At 40.8% G+C, this 24060-nt stretch overlaps 1 protein-coding gene across 2 annotated transcripts; it reads left to right on the forward strand.

Moving 5' to 3' along the window:
• Positions 1–371: 371 nt before the first annotated feature.
• BLACAT1 (BLACAT1 overlapping LEMD1 locus) lies at positions 372–14063 on the forward strand. 2 transcript variants are annotated; one of them, XM_051998532.1, is made up of 2 exons: positions 372–563; positions 6974–14063. In XM_051998532.1, the coding sequence occupies exon 2, from the start codon at positions 7012–7014 to the stop codon at positions 7111–7113; it is 102 nt and encodes a 33-aa protein (XP_051854492.1). In that variant the 5' UTR covers positions 372–563; positions 6974–7011; the 3' UTR covers positions 7114–14063. The 2 variants fall into 2 exon arrangements, with proteins under 2 accessions (XP_051854492.1, XP_051854493.1); XM_051998533.1 differs by having other exon boundaries at positions 372–538.
• Positions 14064–24060: the final 9997 nt, after the last annotated feature.

Consider the following 24060-nt stretch of genomic DNA (forward strand, 5'->3'; position numbering starts at 1 on the left):
GGTAAAGGTGGCTTGTCCTTAAACTGAGTTCAGGGGTCTTTCCTAACCAGAAAGAAACCTTCAAATCCCTCAGGAATTAGGGTGTTTTCAGTAAGAAGGAAGTCAGGGCCCTGTCTCAGCTGGGCTGAGAAAGAGTTAACCTCTGAAGAGAGCCCCGGCTTCCCTAGACTTGAGCCTGGTGCCCAGCTCCTGCCCCAGCCCCTGCCAACTAGGAGAAGAAGCCTTGGGATCTGTAGTCAGTGCCACCACCCACCCCTGGCCTAACAGTTTATCAACACTGCCTTGCAGACTACAGCTCCCAGAAACCTACTCTGAATAGGCTTTGGGGGAACAAGGTGGGGGAGGTGTATGGGGAGCGGTGGCAGCAGGAGATGAAGGGAGAGGGAGGAGGTGGCAAGACAAAACCCAATTTTCCCCCCTTCCTTTTTAATTCTTTCTTCTGGTGTGTCTGCTCCACCGCCCGGCTAATCCCCCAAATCCGGTCTCCTAAGCTGCAGCTGCTTCCCTGCCGCAGTGATGAATGGCTCAGGGAGGGAAGGTGAATTCATATTTTAATTACCGAGGTGCGGTACCGAGGGGGATCTTGGGGATGTTGCCTCTCTAGAGCTGGGGAGGGGGATAGAGTTAGCACTGTGCATGAGTGCATGACCATAGGGCTCCCTCCCTTCACTTAGGTGTATCCCTTTCCTCTTTGACTCCTGAGAAGGTGGGGAGGGTGCTGTCTTTACAGGGAGCTACTGTGTTTCTGTCTTGAGAAAGAAGTGTCTCTTACTTCTCTGCTAATTTAATGCATGTCCCATTACTGGCTTCTCAACATCCCCATCCCCCCACCCCTTAACACAGACACACTCAAGGCTTTGAAAAGGGGTATATCTAATATCAGAGAGATCCTGGATTTTAGTGCCTGGGAGTCTGAGGATCTGCTTTCTTTTTGGCTTAGCCTGGAGCCTGTTCAGCCTGTTTTCTGTAGGTTTTCCCATCTGCACAATGGGGGTGGCATACCATCCCCCCACTCATGCCAGAGACAGAAGGAGGCAGAGGGAGGGGGAGGAATGGAGACAATATCTGTCCTGGAAGGGAGAGGTGACTGGGGTGGGCAAGAGAAGGGAGCACCTAGCCCAGCACAGTGCGGTGCACAGAGCAAGCAATCTAATATCTGCTGGATTATATTGAATTAAATTGCAAGGGGCTAAGGGAGAGAGGGAATAAGTGGTGATTTCTCCTGGCTGTTTGAAATAGTGCTTTTTCCATCTTCCCATTCCATCTCTTAGGCTGGACTTAATATAATAGTATATTTGGCAGAAAAGTAATTTAGACCCCCACATCAAAGGCTGCTCTGGTGAAAACCTTAAAAGAAAAATCTGGGAAGGAAAGCTGGGTACAAGTCATTGCTGAGGAGAGCTTATTCTCCACTGCCCAGGGTCATATTCTCTATTGGAGAAATTATCCAGATACCTCCATATTAGTCACATACACCCAACCCACTGCATTTCCTCAGTCTCCCCTACTCTGGGCTTTGGGGCTATTTATTCGTTAGCGATATGTTGTTAGGAATAGATTGAAATTACTGGATGAACGGAGATTGTTTTTTTATTATTTGTCAATTTTAAATGTTCAGACTTTCTGCCGTATAAATTCAAATAATTTTTTTAAAACCCTGAAAATGTGAGGAGAGATTGAGAGAGATGGAGACAATGAGACAGTGAGACAGAGAGAGACACAGAGAGAAAGTAAGAGAGAGAGAGAGAGAGAAGAGAGAGAGAGAGAGAGAGAAAAGAGAGAGAGAGAGAAAAAGAGAGAGAGAGAAAAAGAGAGAGAGAAAAGAGAGAGAGAAGAGAGAGAGAGAGAGAAAGGAGGGAGAAAGAAAGGGAGAGGAGAGAGGGAGGAGAGACAGAGAGAGGCAGAGAGGAGGGAAAGAGAAAGAGAGGGAACCTTTCACATAGAACCAGGAAAAACCCCCAAATTCCTGAGAAATTAGAGTGTTTTCAGCAAGAAGAGTTAATCTTTAAAGAGAATCCAAGCTTCTTTAGGTTTGAGCCTAGTGCCTAACTCCTGCTTCTGTTACTTTTCCACAATAAAGTGACAAAAGAAAAAAAAATCACCATAAAGGTGAATTTCTCTCAACTTAGAATGATTTCTGCCAGTGGAAACTGGAAAAGAGGTTGTAAATTTGAATTTACATAATACTGTAAGGTTTGAGATCACTTTATATACATCTTATTTGATTCTCCTTAATCCTGTGCTATTTTAATCTCAGTTTTATAGATTAAGAAACGGAGACTCAAAGAAATTAAATAATTTACCCAAGGACCACAAAACTAATACATATCTGAAGTAATATTTGAAACTAAGTCTTTCTGGACTGCTTGCCATCTAGGGGAGGGGGTGGAGGGAGGGAGGGGAAAAAAAATCGGAACAGAAACGAGTGTCAATTTAATGTAATTATTAAATAAAAAATTTAAAAAAAAAAAAGAAACTAAGTCTTTCTAAACCAACTCTCCCATTATGAATCATTAAATCCTCAGGGATTCTATTACTTGATATTATGTATGAGGGTCAGTTGGAGGGACAAAACAGGTCTTTTAGATTCTCCCCTCAACCAGGAACTTGAGGATCAACTGGAGAGATGATCAATGAGGTGGTCCAGTGGTCTGTACCAGGACAGTTGGCATGGATTTTGTGCCTCACTAGGGGTTAAATTTTAAAGGAGGCTTATTGAGAGTACTATCTGGTGAATAAAGCTTTGTTTCTCATTTCCAGCCTCCTTTGATATAGTGAGGAAAGGACATGTCTAGAGAAGTAGGCAGTATAAAAGGAAAAAAGAGGTGTGGGGGAATAATGGAGTTAGAAAGCAGCTTTCTCTATTTTAGGCTCATAAGTGATACAGCTGGAGATGGGGGAGAGAATCCTGTTTCTCCCTTGACACACATTCACACAATGTCCTAGGCTAGAGAGCAGGTCAAAATAACCAGATCTTTTTCATTAAAGGCTCCTTTCCCCCAATCATGTGGATCATCCAACGAGATGCTTCCTTTCCCATCTAGCCTACAGACCTGAAATTCCTATAGCACAGAAAGTGAGCATTGACATTTCAGAGAATGTTGGACCAAACTTCAGGAGCTCCAGCCCAGCTCAGAGCTGCTGGCTCATTGCTTCTTTCCACTGCTATGTCTTATTCCAACGTGCCATTCCAAACCTTTCTAACTGAGTCATGTGAGATTATTCTTAAAAGGATGAGACTTTCATATTTTGCCCCATGCAAGACCCCAGGGAAAGTACGTTGTTAATAGGGCAGGATCTAGAAAGAGGTCATATTTTAAGTAAGAAATTGAACTAGCAAAAAAAAAAAAAGGGACAGAGAAGGAGATACAGGAGAGGGATCAGTACATAAACAAGCAGAAATGTCAAAAGAAAGTCTGGGGAGAGTAGGGAGGGAATTACTGTCAACACTATTTTGATAGCTAATTGTAATGGATTTCTGTTCCTGGTTTTCCTTCTGTTACGAAACCTTACAATTTTAATAATACTTTGTTGTTAGAGATGGACTGGCCCAAGCAGGAGACATTGGAGAATTTCAAGGGTATAGCTGTACCCTCATCAAAAAGTCTTAAGGGGACATGGTCAAATCACTTTCCCTACTCCCTTTCCCATCCCATGTGGAGATAAGTCCTAAAAATGCCCAATGTTAAAACCTGAACAGTCGGTCTGTCCTCTGGCATTTTCTAGCTAAAGAAACCAAAACTCAAAGAAGTTCAATGACAATCCCAAAGTGACTCAGCAGCAGAGCCAAGAATAACCTTCCAGTCTCCTGACTCCTAGTATGCGCGGGTGTCTAAATAAGTGTCTGTCTGTCTGTTTCTCTCTCTCTCTCTCTCTCTCTCTCTCTGTCTGTCTCTCTCTCTCTCTCTCTCTCTCTCTCTCTCTCTCTCTCTAGGTTTGTCATGGGAAAGCTCCTTAGATAGCTACAGTAGGTACATCTAGAAATATAGTAGTTTTGTCTCCACATTCTATATATATCCTGGAGATTGCTCTCTGGTATCTAAATTTATTCCAAGTGAGTGGGTGTATGAACAGCACTAGAAAATGGGTTATTAAATAACTGGTTTCCCTTCCTGGACTCACTAAGACTCAATTGCCTGCCCATCCCAGTCAGCCATTGGAAATTTATTGTACCTATTAATTACAACCATTAACTACAGCTGGTGAAATTTTTATAAGGACCCTGGTGACTCTGTCTTCCCCACAGCAAATTAACTGTGAGAGGGGTGGGAGGGGAAGCATCCCACCGGCACCATGGTCTCCACTGTGGGTGACGTTTGATCGGTAAAGTTCCTGTCTCTTTTCATCTGCCTAAAGAAACGTGAGGATTTTTTTCCCTCCAAAAAAGAAAATAGACAAGGGCAGACTTGAACTTTTGGACTTAACAAGGGCTCTGACATCAAGCCCAGCCCCTGGGACCACCTCTGTAGTTAATCCAGTTTGAACCAGTTTCCGGATATTGTAGGCTCAGTGGGGCTTTGAGGGGTGGTAGCTGGGAGGATTGGCTGCAACCTATGTTATAAAACAGGGAAGTGAAGTTGATAATGGCTAATTATAGGCTTCTGGGAGAGGCAGGGTGGTATAGTAGGCAGTGTTGAACCTGCAGTTAAAAATGCATGTGTCTGTATCTTACCTCTGATCTCTTTGAAGCCGGTTCTCCATCTGTAAAATGCAATAGTATCTACAAAGACTATTTCATGGGCAGTTGTGAGCATCAAATGATATTCTAGCTTTACCTCTGAAAGGAACCTTAGAGGTTGATCAATTGATCAAATAATCAACATTTATTAAGCACCTACTGTATGCCAGGAACTGTGCTAAATGCTTGTCCCTGCACTCAAGGTTCTTATAGTCAAATGCAAACAGTAATATACCTATATACAGATATATGGGAAATAACTAACAGAAGGGAAGGCACTGGAAGGCTTTGGTAGAAGGGAGCCTTTTAATTGGGACTTGAAGGAAGTCAGGGAGATCTGTGGTCAGAATGGAGGAGGGAGAGGATGTTCCAGGCATGGGAGACAGCCAGAAAAAGTGCCTGGAATCAAAAGATGGAGAGCATCTAATGCAGCTCTCTCAAATAAGATTAAATGACTCAGCTGGGGTCATATAGATGCCAAATGGCAGATCCAGGAAAATGGCACATCCTTTGACTCCAAATCTGGAACTCTTTCCCAGGACATCTCAATAGATCTCAGAAGACAATTGGCACAATTGGAGTGAGGAAGACCTGAGCTGATGCTCCACTCCCTTAGAAACTTACTCGACTGTGTTACTTGCCAGTCACTTAAACCTTCTGATCCTCAGTTTACTCATCTGTGAAATGGAGTTACAATAGCATCCTCTTCACAGGATTATTGTGAAGTTTATGCAAAGTTCTTTGCTAACCTCAAAGCTGCTCTTATAAATGCTAGCTGTTATTATCTAGAGTACTTTGCAAACTTGAAGTTGCTGCATAAATGTCAAATACTATTTTTCTCTCTCATTTATTCGAAGAAGTGTAAGATAGACACCTCAGGAAAATCTCCCAGCATTTCCCCTTTGCATGTATCCATGAACAGCACCTTCTTTCTGTGAGCACCACAGACCTGGGTTTGGAAGACCACTGTAGGCAGAACTTGGCTGGATATAACTCTGCTCTCCCTGTGTCAGAGTACAGGTAGAGGCAGAGTGGAAAACCACTCTGGTGGAATCACAAAATGACCAAGGTTTAAGGGAATAGTCCTGTTAAGTTGATTCCCAGAGCCATTTATTAGGTCCAGGAGAAAGTGACATTCCTAAAGTGAGCAGGCTGCTCTGTGATGACTCCTCATCCATCACTGATACTGAGAGGAGCACAAGAATTCTCCAGCTTTTTGTACTAAGGATCCTGCCAGGTAAAGATACTTGCTCAAACAGAGGCAAATCTAAAAGGAGCCCTGCTTCCCATTCTGCTGGGAGTTGGGATTACTCTTCTGCTGCTGGAGGAAAGAGACCTTTGTCTTAGTCATTTTTGCTTAGTTCATAGCATGGGGTCTTATCTGGAGTGGAGGGGTTCAGCAAATACTTGTTGAATGAACAAATGTTCTTCCAGGTTTATATCAAGATGTTGGAGGAGGGCAGCATTTACTAGAATTTATTTTAAAAAATGCTCCAACAGTATTTTTTACTAGCTGCAATTGTTGAAATTGGTGGAAAAGGAAGATGAAAACCAAAATTTACTTCCAAGTGTCTTAGCAGTGTTTACACAGCCAACTACTCACTTCTGGCCCCTGAATATCATTTAACTTTTTTGTCTTTGTACCCCAAGAAACAATAACAACTTTCATGTATATAGCACTTTCTTGTTTGTGAAACACTTTCTTCACAATAGAAATAAAAGTATTATTATTCTTATTTTACAGAGAGGGAAAGCAAGACTGAAGGGGGCACATGGCTACACAAAATTGGAGGGAATGGCTCAAACTAAGGTTTTCCTACTTAACACCATTCATTAAGCCATGTTGTTTTAAAAAAAAAAGGAAGCAGGAACAGTACCACCAGCTTGTGTAGGTCTTTGAAAGTCAAAATTAATTTTCTGTCAACTTATTTCTCCATCGCTCAACCAGAGAAACACACACAGATACTGTGTATATCAGTGAGCTAGGAGAAGGAGATAGAGGTCTTTCTCTTGGCTATCCCAGATTTATTCAGGTTCAAACTGGAAATTAATATTTGCTGGCCTTGGTGTTCTAGTTTTGCAACTAGTACCTGCAAACAGATTCAGGTTTCAGAGGCTTCCCCTCACTCCCTGCTTTGTTTGTTCTGAGATGCAAGAAAGAATCAGGTGAAATCCAACTGCTCTCATCTGAGAATAGTAGGGATGCCCCAACCAGTAGGCTTCTAGGAACATTAATCCCAGGCTGCATTGTGTCTTCCTGTTCTTCCATTCCTCCTTCCCCCTACTTCCCTACAGATCTCCTCCAGTGAATGGCCCTCAGCCAGGAGTAGGGAATGCCCCAGTTCACCTTTGCCTGCTTCTGTGGACTCCATGGCTTCTGCAAAATGAAGAAGAAGAAAGAGGATACCCACAGACAGCGAGAGACAGCAGTGTGAGCGGAAACAGGGACTGTACCATTTGCCTGGTCAGGTTACTCCCTCATTCCTTCCTGAGGAATTTGTTTCATTTGGCACCTTTTCAGATTCCTGATGTTAGGCTCCCACCTGGGGGTTGGGACTTTGAAGTAGAAGATATAATTTGTGGCCTCCCCTATGCTTCACATCCCCGTGCCTCATCTCATTTAGCCCTTGAATGGATGTTGGGACTTTTCTGGAGGCAGAATGGAGATGTTTGGGATGATCCCAGGTGATTTGAGAAGAAGTAGATGCTTAGCTCAGAGACAAAGCTAGGGGGTCCTTTCCTATTCAAGCTGATTCAAAACATAAATCCAGTTGGGGTTTTTTCACCCCAACTGGCTCCTCTCCCCTTGCTTTTCCTCTGTACCCTCCAATCCTCCAGCCCATACCCAGAAACCTCCCTGCTTTGGGGAGGTAGGACAAAGATAGGATGAAGCCAACTGAAGCATGGAAACTTCTGTCAGACCATCAAGAGACAGACAAGACTTTACAACAAATGGAATACTTATTCTACCCTGAGAATGAGAGCTCATTGGCGTCAACCCATTTAAGACTGAGAGAAGAACATATTGTCATGGGCTGGGACAATTATTGCAAAATCAAGAAGGTGGGGAGATGGGCAACCAACTTCTTTTGATTAGAAACATGAAACTGACTCTTATCTAGACTGGGGAGATTGGAGAAAGAGGGAATATGTTGTTTGATGGGCTCTGGTGGGACCAGGGTGGAAAACATTTTTCCCAAAGACTTGGATGGAAATTGGGGCTTAGAATTTTAGGGAGGAGTTTCTAAGGGCAGATAGGAAGGTAGTAGAAAGGGATTGGCCCTGTGTCTGTATTCCCATTCTTCTTTTGGAACTATTTGTCCCAGATCCTCCTGTTTTAGGCTCCACTGGAAGTAGAGTAGTCAAAGGTGGGATGAAAGAATTAAGGAGCTTCAGTTGGAGAACTTCTGGCAGAGAAAGGGCTCTGTCCTTTCTCTCAAGATGGACTCTACTCCTTTAGGGTTCTTTTTCTCTCCTCATCTTTTGTTGAGAATTTGGCTTTTCTCTGGAAGGCAGGAGTTTTTTTTTTCCAGCTAAGCCAATCAATGTCATCATCCACTTCTACAATTTCTGTGCTTCCAGGGCAGGGATAGCAGGATAAGCAATCCTGCCTTCCCACTGAGCCCTTCTCCCCTCAGGTGGCTATCTATCAGGGGTTGGCTGGGGACCCCTCTTGCTTCCTAACCTCATTTGTTTACCTTTTTCATTTTTCTTAAAGCCATAGGAAAATGCCTAAATGCTGTGCCTTTGGGAGATCTGGGGAGTGAGGAGGGACTCAAGATACCTTGCCGTTCTTGATTTCCTTCCCTTACCTGGGGCTTAGTATCATTCCTCCTTTCCCAGAATGAAGGAGGCAAAGAAGGAGATAATTCCTTCTTTATATTGTTTTGTATGCAAATAGACTTCAGTCACTGTGCCTGAGACACCTTTCTAGATGCTTAGAGGGAATGAAAGAAAAAAAAGGAAGGGAGGAGAAAAGGAAGGAAGAAGGGAGAGAAAGAAAGAGGAAAGGAATGAAAGGAGGGAGGGAGGGAAAGAAGGAAGGAAAGGAAGGAAGGAATGAGAAAAAAGATGTTATAGATAGAAAGATCTTGTTTTTGAAAGAATGCTCTTTCTCACTATAGGAAGTAGATCAGTACCTCCAAAAAAAAATTCAGATCTTTGGTATCCAATGGGGGAAAAAATCCTCCACTTACCAAGATAAAGGGTAATTCAGTCAAAGAAAGCATTGCTGTGATTTCCCATCCCTTGATAGTAGGCCAATCTCTCGGAGTTCTTGAACAACAGGGAGTGGAGAGGGATCATGTGCTAGACCCTTGAAAGATAAGAGAAGTAAGTAGGGGCAAATCCTACATAATTTTCTTTTATCAGGTCTCAGCATTCCCCCTTCAGGAACATTTGGAAGCAATACTTGGATTGCCTTCATGGACCTTAGGCTGCTTTTGTGAGGGGCAACTCCTAAAACCTCTTCTATCTCCAAACCCATGCTCTCATCCTGCAATACACTCGTTCCTTTAGATCCAGATAGTTTAAACTGAGGCTGCTGCCCCCCAAAAAGAGCAAGAAGCAACATTTAAAGGATACCCAAAAGAGAAACTTAAAAGTTCCTTCTTGCTTTTAGATGGTAAATAAGCTCTGAATATGGGAACATTCAACAAGTAGGAAAATGAAACTTTCCGTAGGTCAACACACAGTGAAAATAGGTCTCGTATGTGCAGTAACTTTAAATGTTCTCATGAATAGATTGTCCAACCTCCCCCCTTCTACCTCTAAAACACAATTCACATCTTGGTGGTTACTTGGGCTTCAGGAGAATACCAGTAGAAGAGTTAAAAGGCACTTATTTTATCCACAAGGCAGATTTGAGATACATACACTGATTGTCTCTTGAATCCCAAAGCCGGGATAGAGGGAACAGAGGTTCCCTAAGGTCAGTCGTATTTCTGAGACCAGAGCTAGCTGGCAGTTATAGAAAGCAGTATAGTACTTTAGCTGCCAAGCCTGAAGAGAAGCATCTACCAGCTCTGTTCCTTTTTCAGAGCTGGGATGAGAGTAATAAGAAGGAAGATTAAAAGGCCAGTGTGGACTTGCTCTTGCTGTTGCTGCTGAAGTTGAAATGAGAATGAGTCACACATAGCCTATTAGGTTATTCTGCCCACCTAAGATAACAATTTTTAGTGGCTTTTCTGGACTTTGGTTTCCCTCCAGTGAAAATAGGGGGACCATTCTCCTTCTTTTACTTGAAAAATGGTGGAGATGAATGTACAGCTCTTGATCCCTTGGGAGACTGAAGGAGAGAAGATTAGAAGAGTAAGGCATAAGTGGTCCATGAAGATGATGGGAATTTTATTCTGTTATCACTCTCGGAGATTTCACTTCCACCTTTCAGGAGATAGTGTCTCTGGCCAACTTGCCACCTGCTTCCCTGCTCTGTCTATCTTTTATTCCCAGAAAGTGAGCTGAAACTGTTTGATTGATTCCCTTTCCTGATTGAATCACTACCCTAAGTCAAGGTCATCTTCCAATTATGGTCTCCATATTAATGTTTGTACTTTGTTCCACATTTATCCCATGACTAAAGCCAGGGTCAAAGGGGTTATGTGGTAAGAGTCTTGGGAACCTGAGGGAAATCAAACCTTTCAGTTCCATTTATCTGATTCATTGTGGGAGCTGAGGGGATTCTCTTAGTCTCCCTGTGCCTTGGTTTCCCTATATGAAAGAAAGGGATAAAATTGACCCTGCACACTTTTCCTCTTCCCTGTATGATATGTATGATTAGGTTAAGTATTTGGAATTCTTAGAATCTGATTGCTGTCCAGGGTCCTGGCTCAGGGAACAGAGGGGCAAAGGGACCTTTGGAGATCCCTAGCTTCTATCTCAGGTTGAATTTCCTAGTATTTACAAAGTATTTTCCTTTCCAGTTTTCCAGGGAAGGAATTCTGAATGTAAAGGACATGGGGAGAGAATATGTATATATTATATATGTATATATGCACACATATATAAACTCATAATGCAATAATTTAGTCAGCTGCAATATGAAGATAAAGATTTAGCTATACTTAGTTCCACACATCCCCTGTACTGTAACCAGAATGAGTGCCGTTCTGTGCTACTTTGGCATGGTGGATTTGTGGGAAGAAATTTATATTAGCATCTGTAAAAACATGGTAGGGGGTGAGGACACAGAGAACTGGTGCTCCTGTCCCTAGAATGCCTCCAAAAGATCCATGCTCTATACTGTCCTATCATTCCTTTCTTGCTTTAGAAGAGTCCCTAAAAAGCTCTTATGGCCAGTTTAGATTGCCTTCTCTATCTTTCTCTCTATCTCTGTGTCTCTCACTCTGTCTCTGTCTGTCTGTCTGTCTGTCTCTCTCTCTCTCTCACACACACACACATTCACATGCTTAGATACTTTACTCTCTCTAGCCTACCACCTTTCCCACCACCCCAGAAACAATCTTTGACATATTTTAGGGTCTTTACTGAAAATGCTTAAAAGAATAAAGAATTATTCAATCCTTTCCCTCTGCCCCATCTGAGTAAACTACTAGTGAACTACATAATTGCTAATGAGTTCCTACCCAAAGTGATTGCACAAATTTATGGTAATATGAAGTCTGAGAATCTGCCCCCTCTACTGACTAAACATGCATTTTGCACATGTAACCCACTGATGGGGTTACAATGTGGCAGGGTTGTGAGAATAGAAGTAGGAGAGACTAGAATGACATAAAATGAACTTGTTATCAAAATACCGCAGTTTCCAAGGCGATACTATTCGTGACTCTCCTGTGGAGTCTGGGAAAGTCATTTCTCTGCCTCAGTTTTCCCCATCTATAGAATGGGGGGAATGATTCTCATTCCCTCCTTTACCAGGCAAGGGTGGTGAGACTGAATTTGAACAGATTATTTAAAATAGTATGAATTAAGAGTCTAAAAGTAAGAGTATGAAATAATCCATAGCCTATCATTGGATTTAGTACAAGATGGGACGTTGGAAACCATCTAGTCTAAATTCCTCATTTTACATGTAGAGAGTATAACCAAAATGACCCAGATAATTTTGTGGGAAGTTTACAGGAACCCAGTTCATAGAAATTTAGATTTGGGGGATTTGAACCATATACCTTATATATAGGTAAGGACAATGAGTAACTTGCCACATAGAGGATAAATTGGACCTTTGAAGTCCTCTAATTTTACAGATAAAGAAACTGAAATCCAAGTTAAGTAGCAGACCAAGGACTTGCAGCAAGTGTTTCAAATCTAAATCCAGTCTTTCCCCCCATAACAATGGAATACACCCCAATTTATAATCTTGCAAATGGCTACTAAGACCTTCTCTTCGAGTGGGTTAAGTGCATTCTTTGAGCTATTTTACTAGTTCATGAAGTCTTAATATTCATAGGAGAAGTAACTTTTTATAGCAAAATATATATCAATTACATGTAAGATAATTAACTTGATGTGACTGATTCAAGAAATGCTCAGTTTCTTGAGCCATGGAGCAAGGGTTAGTCACATCTCCTTGCCTACTGAAATCCTCTGATTCCCCATTCTACACCCCCATCCTTGCCAACTTTGGGAAAAGAAAGAGGGTTAAAAAAGGAAAAGAAAATGTAATAACCCACTGCTTGTTAAAGATTCAGGACTAGAGCTTTGATCTTTTGAAGAAAATTCTATCTTGGACTTCTTATGTGCTACCTATACCTGAGTCCTCTTCTCTAAATTGCTTTTTCATGCTCTTAATTTTAGGAGCTATAGGTCTGAAACATGAGGAATAGAGACAGATTATTCTGTGAAGTACAGAGTTGCAGCCCTGACTGATGGTATCAGCAAGGCACTGGGTGGCAAATGGTGGAGGCATGAGTTCAGAGTCTTTATCCTGACTAGGGTCTGTGAAGCCTATTTAGACCTAATGGTCTCTTTCTGAGTAAGGATAATCTTACTGTTCCTATATACTATTTCCTCAGGAAGCTTTTGTATTTTGCAAAAATCCTGTGAATTTTCCCCAGTCTTCCTAGTGGGGCACCTGGCCACTCCCTGCCCCCTTTTGAGGCAGTCCCCTCTATGGCAACCACTTTTTATATTCCATCTAAGATTCAAAGTGCAGGGGGGAGGAAGAGGCAGAAGAAAACAGTTGTCAGAGAGAGATGGCTGGACTCAGGCGAGATCCTCAGGACTCTCCCAGCCTCCGTCACCATGGCAACGTAGTTATTTTTAGCCAGTTACTCATGATGCTAGGAGCACTGACTCTCTCTGCTCCAGAGAGGCCAGACTGGCCTCTGCCCTCATCCTTCTGTGTTGTCCCTCCTTTCAGAGACCTGAAGTGGAGGAGACAAATGGAGGGACAGGAGGCCTGCTAGGTGACCTCTCAGCTGGGCATCCTACTCCAGAGGGACACAGTTCTGAGGACTGTCAGCCCCCACACCTTTGGTTTTGTGTCTGTCTTAGAAATCTAGTTCCTAAGTGATCAAACGTTTTCTCCTCTCTCTAGGCAGTTACCCCAGAGAAAAACAGCTGTCACTCTAGGAGAGTTATCATTTGGGGTAGTGAATCTGAGGAATCTTTTCCCTGATGCTTAAACAAGCAAATTCTGAGGGAGTTTGTTGCCATCCCTAGGGAATACATTGTCCATGTCCTGAAAGGACATAGAGAAATTAATTTGGATTAGTAGTCAAGTAGGTTGTTACTGGGAACATATATTTGTTAGTCCTCCAGAATTAAAAACAGGTAACAAAGAAGACGTTGGATTCTAAAACCCAAGATGAAGCTTGAAGTCACCCTTCGGGCTAGGAAATGGAATCATGGGTTCCTCTCCTTCACAAGAATAACCATGCTTCCATTTCCCTTTCCTCCTCAGTACTAAAGGTATTCTTCGTCTTCCCATTCACCCTCTCACTCTCTTCATCTCTTCCTAGACCCCATCTTTCTCTACTTTCCCTTACTCTTTCTTCCAAGATGGCAGGGAAACCTTAGGGAGACAATGGTGCTACTATTTCCCCTCATTATTTATTCCAATATTAGTCAGTAGCCCTTGAACCCAGCACATGGAGCTGGGGTGAGGATGCTCTTATGCAAACCCTCTCAAATCCGGCATTTCTGTGAAGCCACAACCTCAGAGACAGTTCCTGAGCCAGTAAAGTAATAAACTGGATCTGTCTCTTGCACTGAAATCTTCCTCTATCAAACTGTCTCTGATTATTCATTTTCCTGAGGTAGCAGGGACCCATTTACTTGGCAAATAATTGGTTTCCTTCTGGCTCAAGTTGTCCCTTTCCTGAACCTATGCACCTGGAGTAAGCACTTTTCTCATTCATGCTGAAAAACATGCCTGTAAATGCTGCTCTGTTAATTGCTGTAATAAATGGACTTTATTATATCCCTTTGCAGTAAATGGATTATGGTGTCATTGTGGATGGGGCCTCCATGTTTATTATACAGGGCGACCCTTTGCAGCAGGAAGAGCATAATATTACAAGCCACCAATGCTATTGGAGAAGGGAGGGGGGAAAAAAGAATTGGAAGAATCCAAGAGGTAGTTGAATTGAAGCCTTAGCTGAGGTGCCAAGAGACCTGCCCTCTGTGTGGCCTTGGGGGGCCTTCCCCTTTACAAGCCTCATCCTCTCTTATCTTTGATTGGAGGAGAATCAATCTTTCTGTCTCCTTTCTTCACAGAGAGGAGCAGCTGGATGGAATTGACTGCTCTGGGGAAGAAAGGCATCTTACAGGACATGATTGCCTGTAATAATGAAAGATCCTTTATTTTCATAAAAAAGAAAAGACTCTAGGCTAAGGTATTCCAAGTATGAATAGCACAAGGGTCTAGAAATGGAGATTTTCAGACCCAGAGTTAAAAAGACAGAAAAGGGAAGATGTTTCTAATTGAAAAGAGTTTCAGAGAAAGTAAATTGGAAAGTTTTGGGGACAATATAGGATAAAGAACTGAATATAATACATGTTAAAAACCATGACAGGAAATAAGGCACCCAGTCTACACAAGCACACACACACACACACACACACACACACACACACACACACAGTTCCTTCTCCTAATCCAGCATCTGTTAATCCTTCAGGAAGAGTTTGAGATCACTTGAAATGTCAAATATGGGCCAATATCAAATTCTTTTCCCCTGAATAAGTCATGAAACAGAGACAGAGATCAGTCAGTAAGTTCATATCTATGAGTGTATAGTTCAGCAAGGAAGTATGACTTGAGTTAATCTATTATTTTATTAAAATGAATATTCCTTCCATTAACATAGATCCCAATCTTCCTATGTCTTGGTAGGTGGTTTAATGAATTTCACTGACCCAAACTGTAAAATTAAATTAAATAAATTAACCTAGCAGCTAACCTTTGAAGCTTTTTGAACTTAGTTAGTCTAGTCCATTAGGCGGGCCCTCACTCAGCAGGCACACAGCCTTCTAGGATACAGAACTATTTCTATGCCACAATCAGAGGAGGACATAAAATGGGAGATACTAGACATTGCTAAGAAAAGTATAAAGTAATACAGAATAAATGCATAAGGGACATGCAAACAAAAGATTATTTGAAGTCATAGGGTGGAGGATGGGACAAGAAATCTCCAGCAACTGGGAGGATGGGAAGACATTTCCAAGAGAAAGAAGCATTTGAAGTTAAACAAGGCCATAAAATCAACTCATTCAAACCTATCATTCCAGTACAAGTGACATAAATGGCCCCAGGGAGTCTATTTCAGGCATAGAGAACTGCTGTGAGTAAAGGTTTGCAGGTAAGAAAGTGTAGTATTTGTATGGGAAAGCAGTCTAGTTTAACTGGAGCTTACAGTATTTGTAAGGAAGTGTTGAGTTTTGGAAAATTGATTAGAATCATCAATTAAGAGACCCTTGGTAATTTTGGAGAGACAAGTTTCACTTGAATAGGCAAATCACAAATCAATTTGCAAGGGGTAGAGGAGTTAGTGAGAGAAGAGAAAGTAAGTAGAGACAAAAGGTGCTTATAACTTTTCCTAGAAATTTAGTTATGAAAGAGAAGAGATATAGTATGAAAATTTGAAAGAACTGTAGGATGAAATGAGGGGTTTTGTTTGATTTAAAGGTAAGAGAGACCTAGGCTTGTAAGCCACTAAGGATTAACTAAGAAATTGGGGAGGGGGGAGGGTTTCAATTACGGAAAGTTAGGCTGCTCAGGTCCAGGGGATAGAGTGATGTGTCCAGAGTCAGAAAAAAATGAATTCAAATCTGGCCCCAGACACTTATTAGTTTGTATCTCTGAGCGTTACTTAATTTCTCTCTGCCTCAGTTTGCTCAGTTATAACATGAGGATAATAATAGCATCTACTTCCCCCTAGTTGCAGTGAGGATGCTCAAAGGAGATACTTGTAAATCACTTAGCCCTGTATCTAGCCCATACTAGGTGTTTAATAAATGCTTCTTCCCCTCCTTTCCCTTTGAATACTTAGCTAAGGAATTTGAATGTGAGTATACAGAGAACAGTCACTTAAAGGTTTTGAGTGGAGGATTAACATGATTAGACCTAGATTTAGAGCTAAAAGAGACTGGAGATTAAATTCAACCTCCCTTCATTGGCTTGACTTTCAGAGGTAATGCAACTTGCTCAGGTCACACTCATTTCATCTGAGTCAAGATTCACATTCAGATCTTTCTCTCAGGCTCAGAGCTCCAAGTCTGGCAGCAGAAGGAAAGGAGGGAAGGGGAGAGCCGGGGAGAAAGCATAGATTGGGTGGGTGGCAATGGAAATAGAAAGGGGAGGATGGCTAGTAGACATAAAATAGAGGTAGAATCTCTGCTTAAATATGAGAGGTGAGGGACAGGGAAGAGTTAAAGAGAGGACTGAGCTTTAAAATGTGAGACTGAAAGAATAAGAGCACGGGGGAAGACAAATAAAGGAACAGGATCTGGGGTAGAAATATTAGATTTAGACATATTTCATTTAAGATGTCAATGGGTAGAATTTCTAGAGAAAAAGAGAAATTTCTATAGACAGCTTAAGATACATGTCTGGAGTATGAGAGAGAGATGAGAACTGAAATCATCAACATAGAAGTTATAATTGAAACCCTAAGGGTGGTAAAATGTCCAAGAAAGGGAAGAAAAAAGGTTAAGGAGGGAATCTTGGGTAATATTCTCTGTAAGGAGTGGGGAAGAGGTTAAGAAGCAGAGAAAGAATGAGTTTGGTATCTCCGGAACCTCAGAAGGAGACTATCTATAAGGCAGGAGTCCTCAGCACTTTCAAATGATTCAGAAAGGTCAAGAAGGATGAAATTTGGCCACCAGTTTTATGATTAGAAGCTTCTCTATGACCTTTAAGAAGGCAGTGTCTGGTGAGGATGGAAACTAGGTCACATGGGGTTGAAGAGAGAGTAGATGATGAAGAATTAGAGACACTGGGTATAGATTGCATTTTTTTTCTAAGTTTGATTATAAAATTTAGGAAAGAAATGAAACTAAGCAGATTGTAGGTTCCTTAAGAGGAGAGAAAAATCTTCATAACCCTAGGGTATAGTCTAGTATCAGGTACATTTTTTTTTAATTAAAGCTTTTTATTTTCAAAGCATATGCAAAGATAATTTTCAACACTGACCCTTATTTTGACAAGGTTTTGACCTTGTGTTCCAAAATTTCCCCTCCTTCCTCCCATCCCCTCTCCTAGATGGCAATATATGTTAAACATGGTAAAAATATATGTTAAATCCAATACATGCATACATATTTGTACAATTATCTTGTTGCACAAGAAAAATCAGATCAAAAACGAAAAAAATGAGAAAGAGAACACAATGCAAACAAACAACAATAAAAAGAGTGAGAATGCTATGTTGTGATCCACACTCAGTTCTCACAGTTCTCTCTCTGGATGTAGATGGCTCTCTTCATCAGAAGACCACTGGAACTGGCCAGAATTAATCATCGTATAATCTTGTTGCCGTGTATCAAGATCTCCTGGTTCTGCTCATTTCAAGTGTTTCTAGGCCTCACTAAAATCATCCTGTTGATTGTTTATTATAGAACAATAATATTCTATAACATTCATATATCAGGTACAGTTTTTATTATTATTATTATTCTTAAAGCTTTTTATTGACAGAACAGTAATTTTTTACAACATTATCTCTTGTACTCACTTCTATTCCAACTTTTCTCTTCCCTCCTTTCAACCTTTCCCTTAGATGGCAGGCAATCTTATACATGTTAAACATGTTATAATATATCCTAGATACAATATATGTGGGCAGAATCAGATATAGTTTTTAAAGCAACTTATTATTTCATCAAGGAATGGAGCTCATATTGAAGAATTTCTTTTATCAATATAGATTGACATCGCTTCTGTACCTTATAGTTTTAGAAAGTTGCCTAGGACATAAATAGGTAGAACAGACCCAAAGAAATAGAATTTACTAGGAGTACTATGTACAAGGCACTGTGCTAAGTGATGGGGATACAAATATAAGTAAGCTTGCATTCATAAAGCAGCTTGCATTCTAACAGACAGATAAGAACACACAAAGGGAAACTGGAAATGTAAGGTAGGAGAGAGTATGCAGACAGTGACACAATTTGGAAATAGTAGCTAGGAAGTGATGTAGAAGACCCAGAGCCCTAGGTGGATCCCAGAGTAGAAAACAAAATTCTTGTGAGGGGAAGAGGAAGATGCTCAGAATACCAGAAGTGTGAAAAAGGTAGTCAGAAAGTGTTTGGGATCCTTCAGGCAGTCTGTACCTGAGGAAGGACTTGAATCTAGTTGTTGACTTAGAGACCAACTCATTATGCACAATTCCAGGCTGTCTTTCACCTTTGCTCACTTGGAGTTTGATAAATGCTCATTTTTTGCTTGGCCAGATGGGCTAAAAGAATTTAAAATAGACCAAGTGTAGACATGTATATACAAATGAGATGCAACATGACATAGGGGGATAGAGGAACCCGCTTTAGAGGCAGGCACATACACACTGTCTATTTGACCATGGGCAACTCATTAACCCTCTCAGTGCCCCCAGGAAAATCTGCAAAGAAATCACAGGTAAGGTTAAAAAATGTGATTTATTTGATCTGTATTTTTTGAGGGTGTTTCCCATAGAGGAATCACGGGTGTAGACTACCCCAAAGTACATATATACACATGTACATGCAAACACACATTCAGATACACATCCTTACCTATATGTGACAACCTTGTGCTAGGTAGGCTAATGTGGTGCCATAGGTAGCATGCTTTCAGAGATACCTGGAAGTGTCCTTTGCTCAAACCCCTTAATCACCCAACTGTCTTATGCTGAGATCCCACAATTAGAGCTTAATTTCTTAGACAAGAGTACCATTTTAACCTTTTTCTGTCATATATATTTTAGTGCGAATGAACTCATCACACTTTCTCCTGAATATAGATTTTGATAGGTAAAAGAGAGAGAAATAGAAAGATACTGGGCACAGTAGAAATCGAAAGAGCAGGCATATTGAAACAGGCAAAGGTTGAAGAAGGAAAGTGGAGATTTGAATAATGATAAAGAATTTCCATATTCATTATCTCATTTGATTCTCACAACAATACTGCAATATGCCTAGAGTAGGTAGTAATTGTCTCATTTTATAATTTAGAGATGTGGTGTAACTGTTCCAAGGTCAGTCAGGAGCTTAGTTGGGCCTGGAACCCAAATTTTCTGTCTCCCCAGTGACTGTTCATTATATTACATCAAACAAGTAATAATAACCAGCTCACATTTATATAACACTTTAAGGTTTGTAAAAAAAAAAATCCCCAAAAAAACCCTTTTACATATGTTATCTCATAATCCTGTGAAGTCCATACTATTTTTATTCGTTTTCTGGATGTGGAAACCAAAACTCAGAGAGCCTACGAATTCCCAGGGCCACACAGCTAGTCCCTGAGGCAGATTCAAACTCAAGTCTTCTCAAATTTAAGCCCTACAAACCGACCATTAACCATATGGCCCACAAAGTAGGAATGAGCCCCACTAGGGAGTCCTGACAAGAGGTAGGTGGAAAAAAGTAGGAAGATAAGCAGCATCCACTTTCCTCACATAAGCCAATACAACTTTTAATATTCTTTTACTTTGCCCCTTTCCTTCAATGCACAAGTTTTCAGCCCCCCTTCTTTTGAGCCTGGAATTGCTGACAGGTACTCATAGCAATAGCTGCCCCGTACACTGGGAAAATTCTACCCTCTATTCTTACCCCTCCTGATCATATCTTAGCTCAGATGGCAGAGATTCTCCTCCTTTTAAATTTGAGGGGAGCAGAATGAATCTTAGAATGGATGGAACGTTCCACCCAGAGTCTTCACAAATTACCTCTTCTTCCCTCAAATAGTATCACCCTTTAGTTGGCCCCCAAATTGGTCTCCCTTCCTTTTTCTCCTCCTTTCCAATCTATCTTCTACATAGCTATCAAAATGATTTTCCTGAATCGCAGGGCTGACTATTTTACTACATTACTCAATAAATTGCATTAGTTCCTTACTAAGCATAGGATCAAATATGATTTCTTCTTTATTTCTTTTTTGAAAAAAAATGTACAAAGTTTATAATTTCCATAAATGATTAATATGATAACACATTTATAGGGATAGTGATAGGAACTGGAATTCCTGGAATTCCTTTTGTATGGAGAATTCTCTGCAAGCTAGATTCTTAGATTAGTGGAAACTTGAGAGACTTGCCCAGTCACACAACTAATATATGCCAGAAGTGAAATTTGAACTCAAAACATTGTTTCAGGATTGGCTCTCTATCCATTATTCCTCTCCACATATATAATTTATAATAAATAAATAAATAATAAAATTTATAAATAAACAAATATATACATATTTGCATGCACAATCAAAAGTCTGGAGATCTACAATTCAAGGTTTATCCAGTACAACTGCCGTCTTTGAAATTTTGTCCAAGACCAGTCTTTACAGAACACAGATGTACACTCACTCCACCCATCCTCCCCTACTCTTGGGCACAGTTAAAGCCATGTCCTCCCCAAATTCTCCAAAAACTCCTTTTCAGTGTTGCCAAAGGTAAAATACAATGAAGGACAATATCTGAACTTTAGGGGTGAATTAAGTGTCATGATTCATTCTGTTTTCTAATTAATCAAAGGTGCTCTGCAATAGCTATTTTTATCTCTTCTATCCCTTTGGAAGGAGGAAAGGGAGGTACTTAGTTAGATAAGTAAGAAGTGAGCATGGGATTTGAAACATGGATCATCAAGGAAAAATGCATCATGACTTGGTCAGATAGAGGGCTAGAACCTGTTCTCACTCCCCAGCTTAGACATTTCCTAGCTGTGACCTTAAGCAAATCACTTAATTTCTCTGATTTTGCATTTTCAGCCTCTTAGACTCCTTCTGGCTAAAGTCTAGGATCCAGTGTTTGAGTTAGGAAATGTGATTTAAGTCTCACCATGGACAAATCGGTGTCCCTTGTTTGTAAAATGGAGATAATAATCCCTCTAGTTCTTACTTTGTAGGGTTCTTACCAGTCAGATAAGGTATGAAAAGTGTTGTTAATTTTAGTTTTTTTTAAATGGCAATCAGGAATAAGTAACTTAACCAGGGTCACACAGCTAATAAGTGGCCATCTGAAGCCACATTTGAACACAGGTCCTCCTGATTCCAGGGCCAGTATGATATCTGCTGCATGACAAAGCTGCGCCCCCCTACTGAAAATTTTTGAAGGGCTACATAAATGCTGTACTCATTCCTAATTGGCTGAAAATGAGTCAAGTGTAAACAGAATAAACTAGGTCCTTAAGGCCTCTGTGTAAGTGGTACTTCAAGGTATGAACTATCACCCTTTTGGGGGGATTGTAAGGTCTATGGATGCAAGTTAAATCCAGGAGATCCATAACTAAATAGAGTAGTTTAGGAATTTTTCCATTCAGTCAGTACTCTCCAGTCTGAGCTAAATAAAATCTTCCACATGCATTTCTAATTACCCTTTTCTGAACTGATATTCTCTTTTACTATTTAAATAACTATCTTTGCTTTAGACCAAGGATGAGGAACCTTTTTTCTTCCAAGGGTCATTTGGATGTTTATAACATCATTCATGAGCCATACAAATTTATCAACTTGTAGAATTCAAGCAGTGGGAGGTTATTATACTTAGCTTTCAGCTCATCATCACCTTAGCAAATGATTTTGCAGACTTTATATGTCCACTGGCCGGATGTTCCCCACCCCTGCTTTAGACTAAGGTTGCTTGGAGGTGGAAAGAAAATGGGTAATAAAAGTGAGAATTAGTGAGAGGGGCAATAGAAGGTAGCAAAACTAATAATAACAGTAACTGACATTTACAATGTGCTTTAAAGTTTATAAAGTACATTATATACATTATTTCCTATGAGCTTCACAACAGCCTTTGAGATAGGATTAAGAATATTCTTATCCCTGTTTTACAGATGAAGAAACTGAAGATTAGAGAAGTTAAGTCAATCTCTTCCCCTTCTTCCCACCTCTCCTCCCCCTCTCCCCTTCTCTCCCAGTTTCTTCTCCTCTCCTCCTTTCTCCCCCCTCTCTTGGTCACATAGCTAGTGTCAAACAGAGGTTTTAAACTTAGGGTTCCTGACTTCAAGGCTATGCTATCTCTAAAAAAACGAATTGAATCATTAAAAAAAAAACCAAACAAATAATCAAGAATCAGATGCAGTACATTTATGAAAGCAGAAATCATAAAACCACAAACTAAACTCTTTAGTTTACTATTCTTTAGTTTAAAAGAGTATTTTAGAAGTCAGGTAGTCTAATCTCTCATTTTATAGATGAGGAAATCAAAATTCAGAAATATGAAGTGTCATATGGGTAAGTGAATTGCAGAACTAGGATATTAAATTAGAGTCCCCAGCATTTGTTATATTCACCTTGTTGCCTGTGTGAGACTAAGTAAATCTAAGAATCTTAGTTTCTGGAGCCAAGGTGCAGAGATCAGCAGTTTAAAAAGTAGTGAACCTGGGGACAAAGGGCAATAATTCCCTCCATAAGAAAGAGGGAACCTGGGGCCTGGAAAAACTGATATGGTCTAAGGCTTAGGGGCTAGATTCCTTGTTGTAATTGCAGAGGGTCAGGACACAGGACATCAGGGCATGATAAAGGTATTGTTGGAATTCGTACCCTGAAACGCTGGGTACAAGAGAGGTTCCAATAGAAAAAAGACCTCCAAGATCAGTCTCAACTTCTATACTGATTTGCCTTGGGCTCTTAGATTCATCATTGTCCTTTCCTGAGCTAAAAAGGTAGGATCATTAAGAGTTCAAAGGGACCTAATGCTGATATCCAGTCCTAGATTTTCATTTCCCAGAACAAGACATGGAAGGTAAAATGATTTGCTTAAAGTCATGGGGAAGATAGATCACAGCCAAAATTTGAACCCAGGTCCTTCTTACAATCTATATGGGATTCCTTCCTGGCAGATAGCAGGTGATGAATAAATTCATGCTGCTTGATTTTTGTTGATTTCTCTGTTGCCCTTTTATCTTGGTTTTTCTATTTACAACATGTGGGAAATCTTTTTTCACATTAGAACAGGTAAGAGATAGAAAAGTATTTGTAACCCTCACTATACTGGGCAGTAATTGATTAATTGAACTGAACATACCATGGAATAAAAAGGAATTCTTGTGGATAACTCTCTAACAGTCTAAGTTGCTGAGGTGCTGACCTGTATTGTTCTTCACTGGAAAATTCCTTTTACCACTGAAATCACAGATTCAGTCCCCAATCTCTATTTTAGAACCCTAGTCACTGGATGTAAAGGCTAGAAAAGGATCTTAAAAATCATCCATGTCCTAGAAGAAGATTTCTCCATGATCCCCCTTTCCTAAAATAGGCAAGAAACTATGAAATAAAGCTGACTGGGCCTGGCTGGCTGTTCCCCAGGAAAACTGGATGAAACCAAGTGGGGAATAACTGATTGAAACTCTGATTAAGGGAGCACCCTGCAGATGGCAATCTCTCCCACCAACTCAGCTTTGGCACATGAGGGGCTGGAGAAGGGTGGTGAGTGGCGGGGGGGAATGTGAAGGAAAAACAGCCCCACACACCACTCACATATTTACATCTGAACTGTCAAAATAGTTATTTTTAAGTGGAGTCCCGTCTGCTGCCAGTTTAAAATTAAGTAGAGCGACAGCGGGGGCGCCTGCTGAGACGTGAGGGCTGGAGGAGTCACAGAGAGCCAGCGGCTGCTGGAATACGCCTGCATGGGAGGATATCCGTGAGCCGGTTCTCTGCACGTGTATTCTTGGGCTTCTGTACGTATGCATGCATGTGAACATGTGGGGTGTGTGTGTGTGTGTGTGTGTGTTGTCATTTTAGGCTACTGAAACTTCTGGAGTTGGAGAACTTTCTGATT

Source organism: Antechinus flavipes, chromosome 4, assembly GCF_016432865.1.
Source record: "Antechinus flavipes isolate AdamAnt ecotype Samford, QLD, Australia chromosome 4, AdamAnt_v2, whole genome shotgun sequence".
Taxonomy (NCBI): Eukaryota; Metazoa; Chordata; class Mammalia; order Dasyuromorphia; family Dasyuridae; genus Antechinus; species Antechinus flavipes.

Bases quoted from the DNA above. Each gene is read 5' to 3' on its own strand.
- BLACAT1 (XM_051998532.1), top strand. From the start codon at position 7,012: ATGCCCCAGTTCACCTTTGCCTGCTTCTGTGGACTCCATGGCTTCTGC.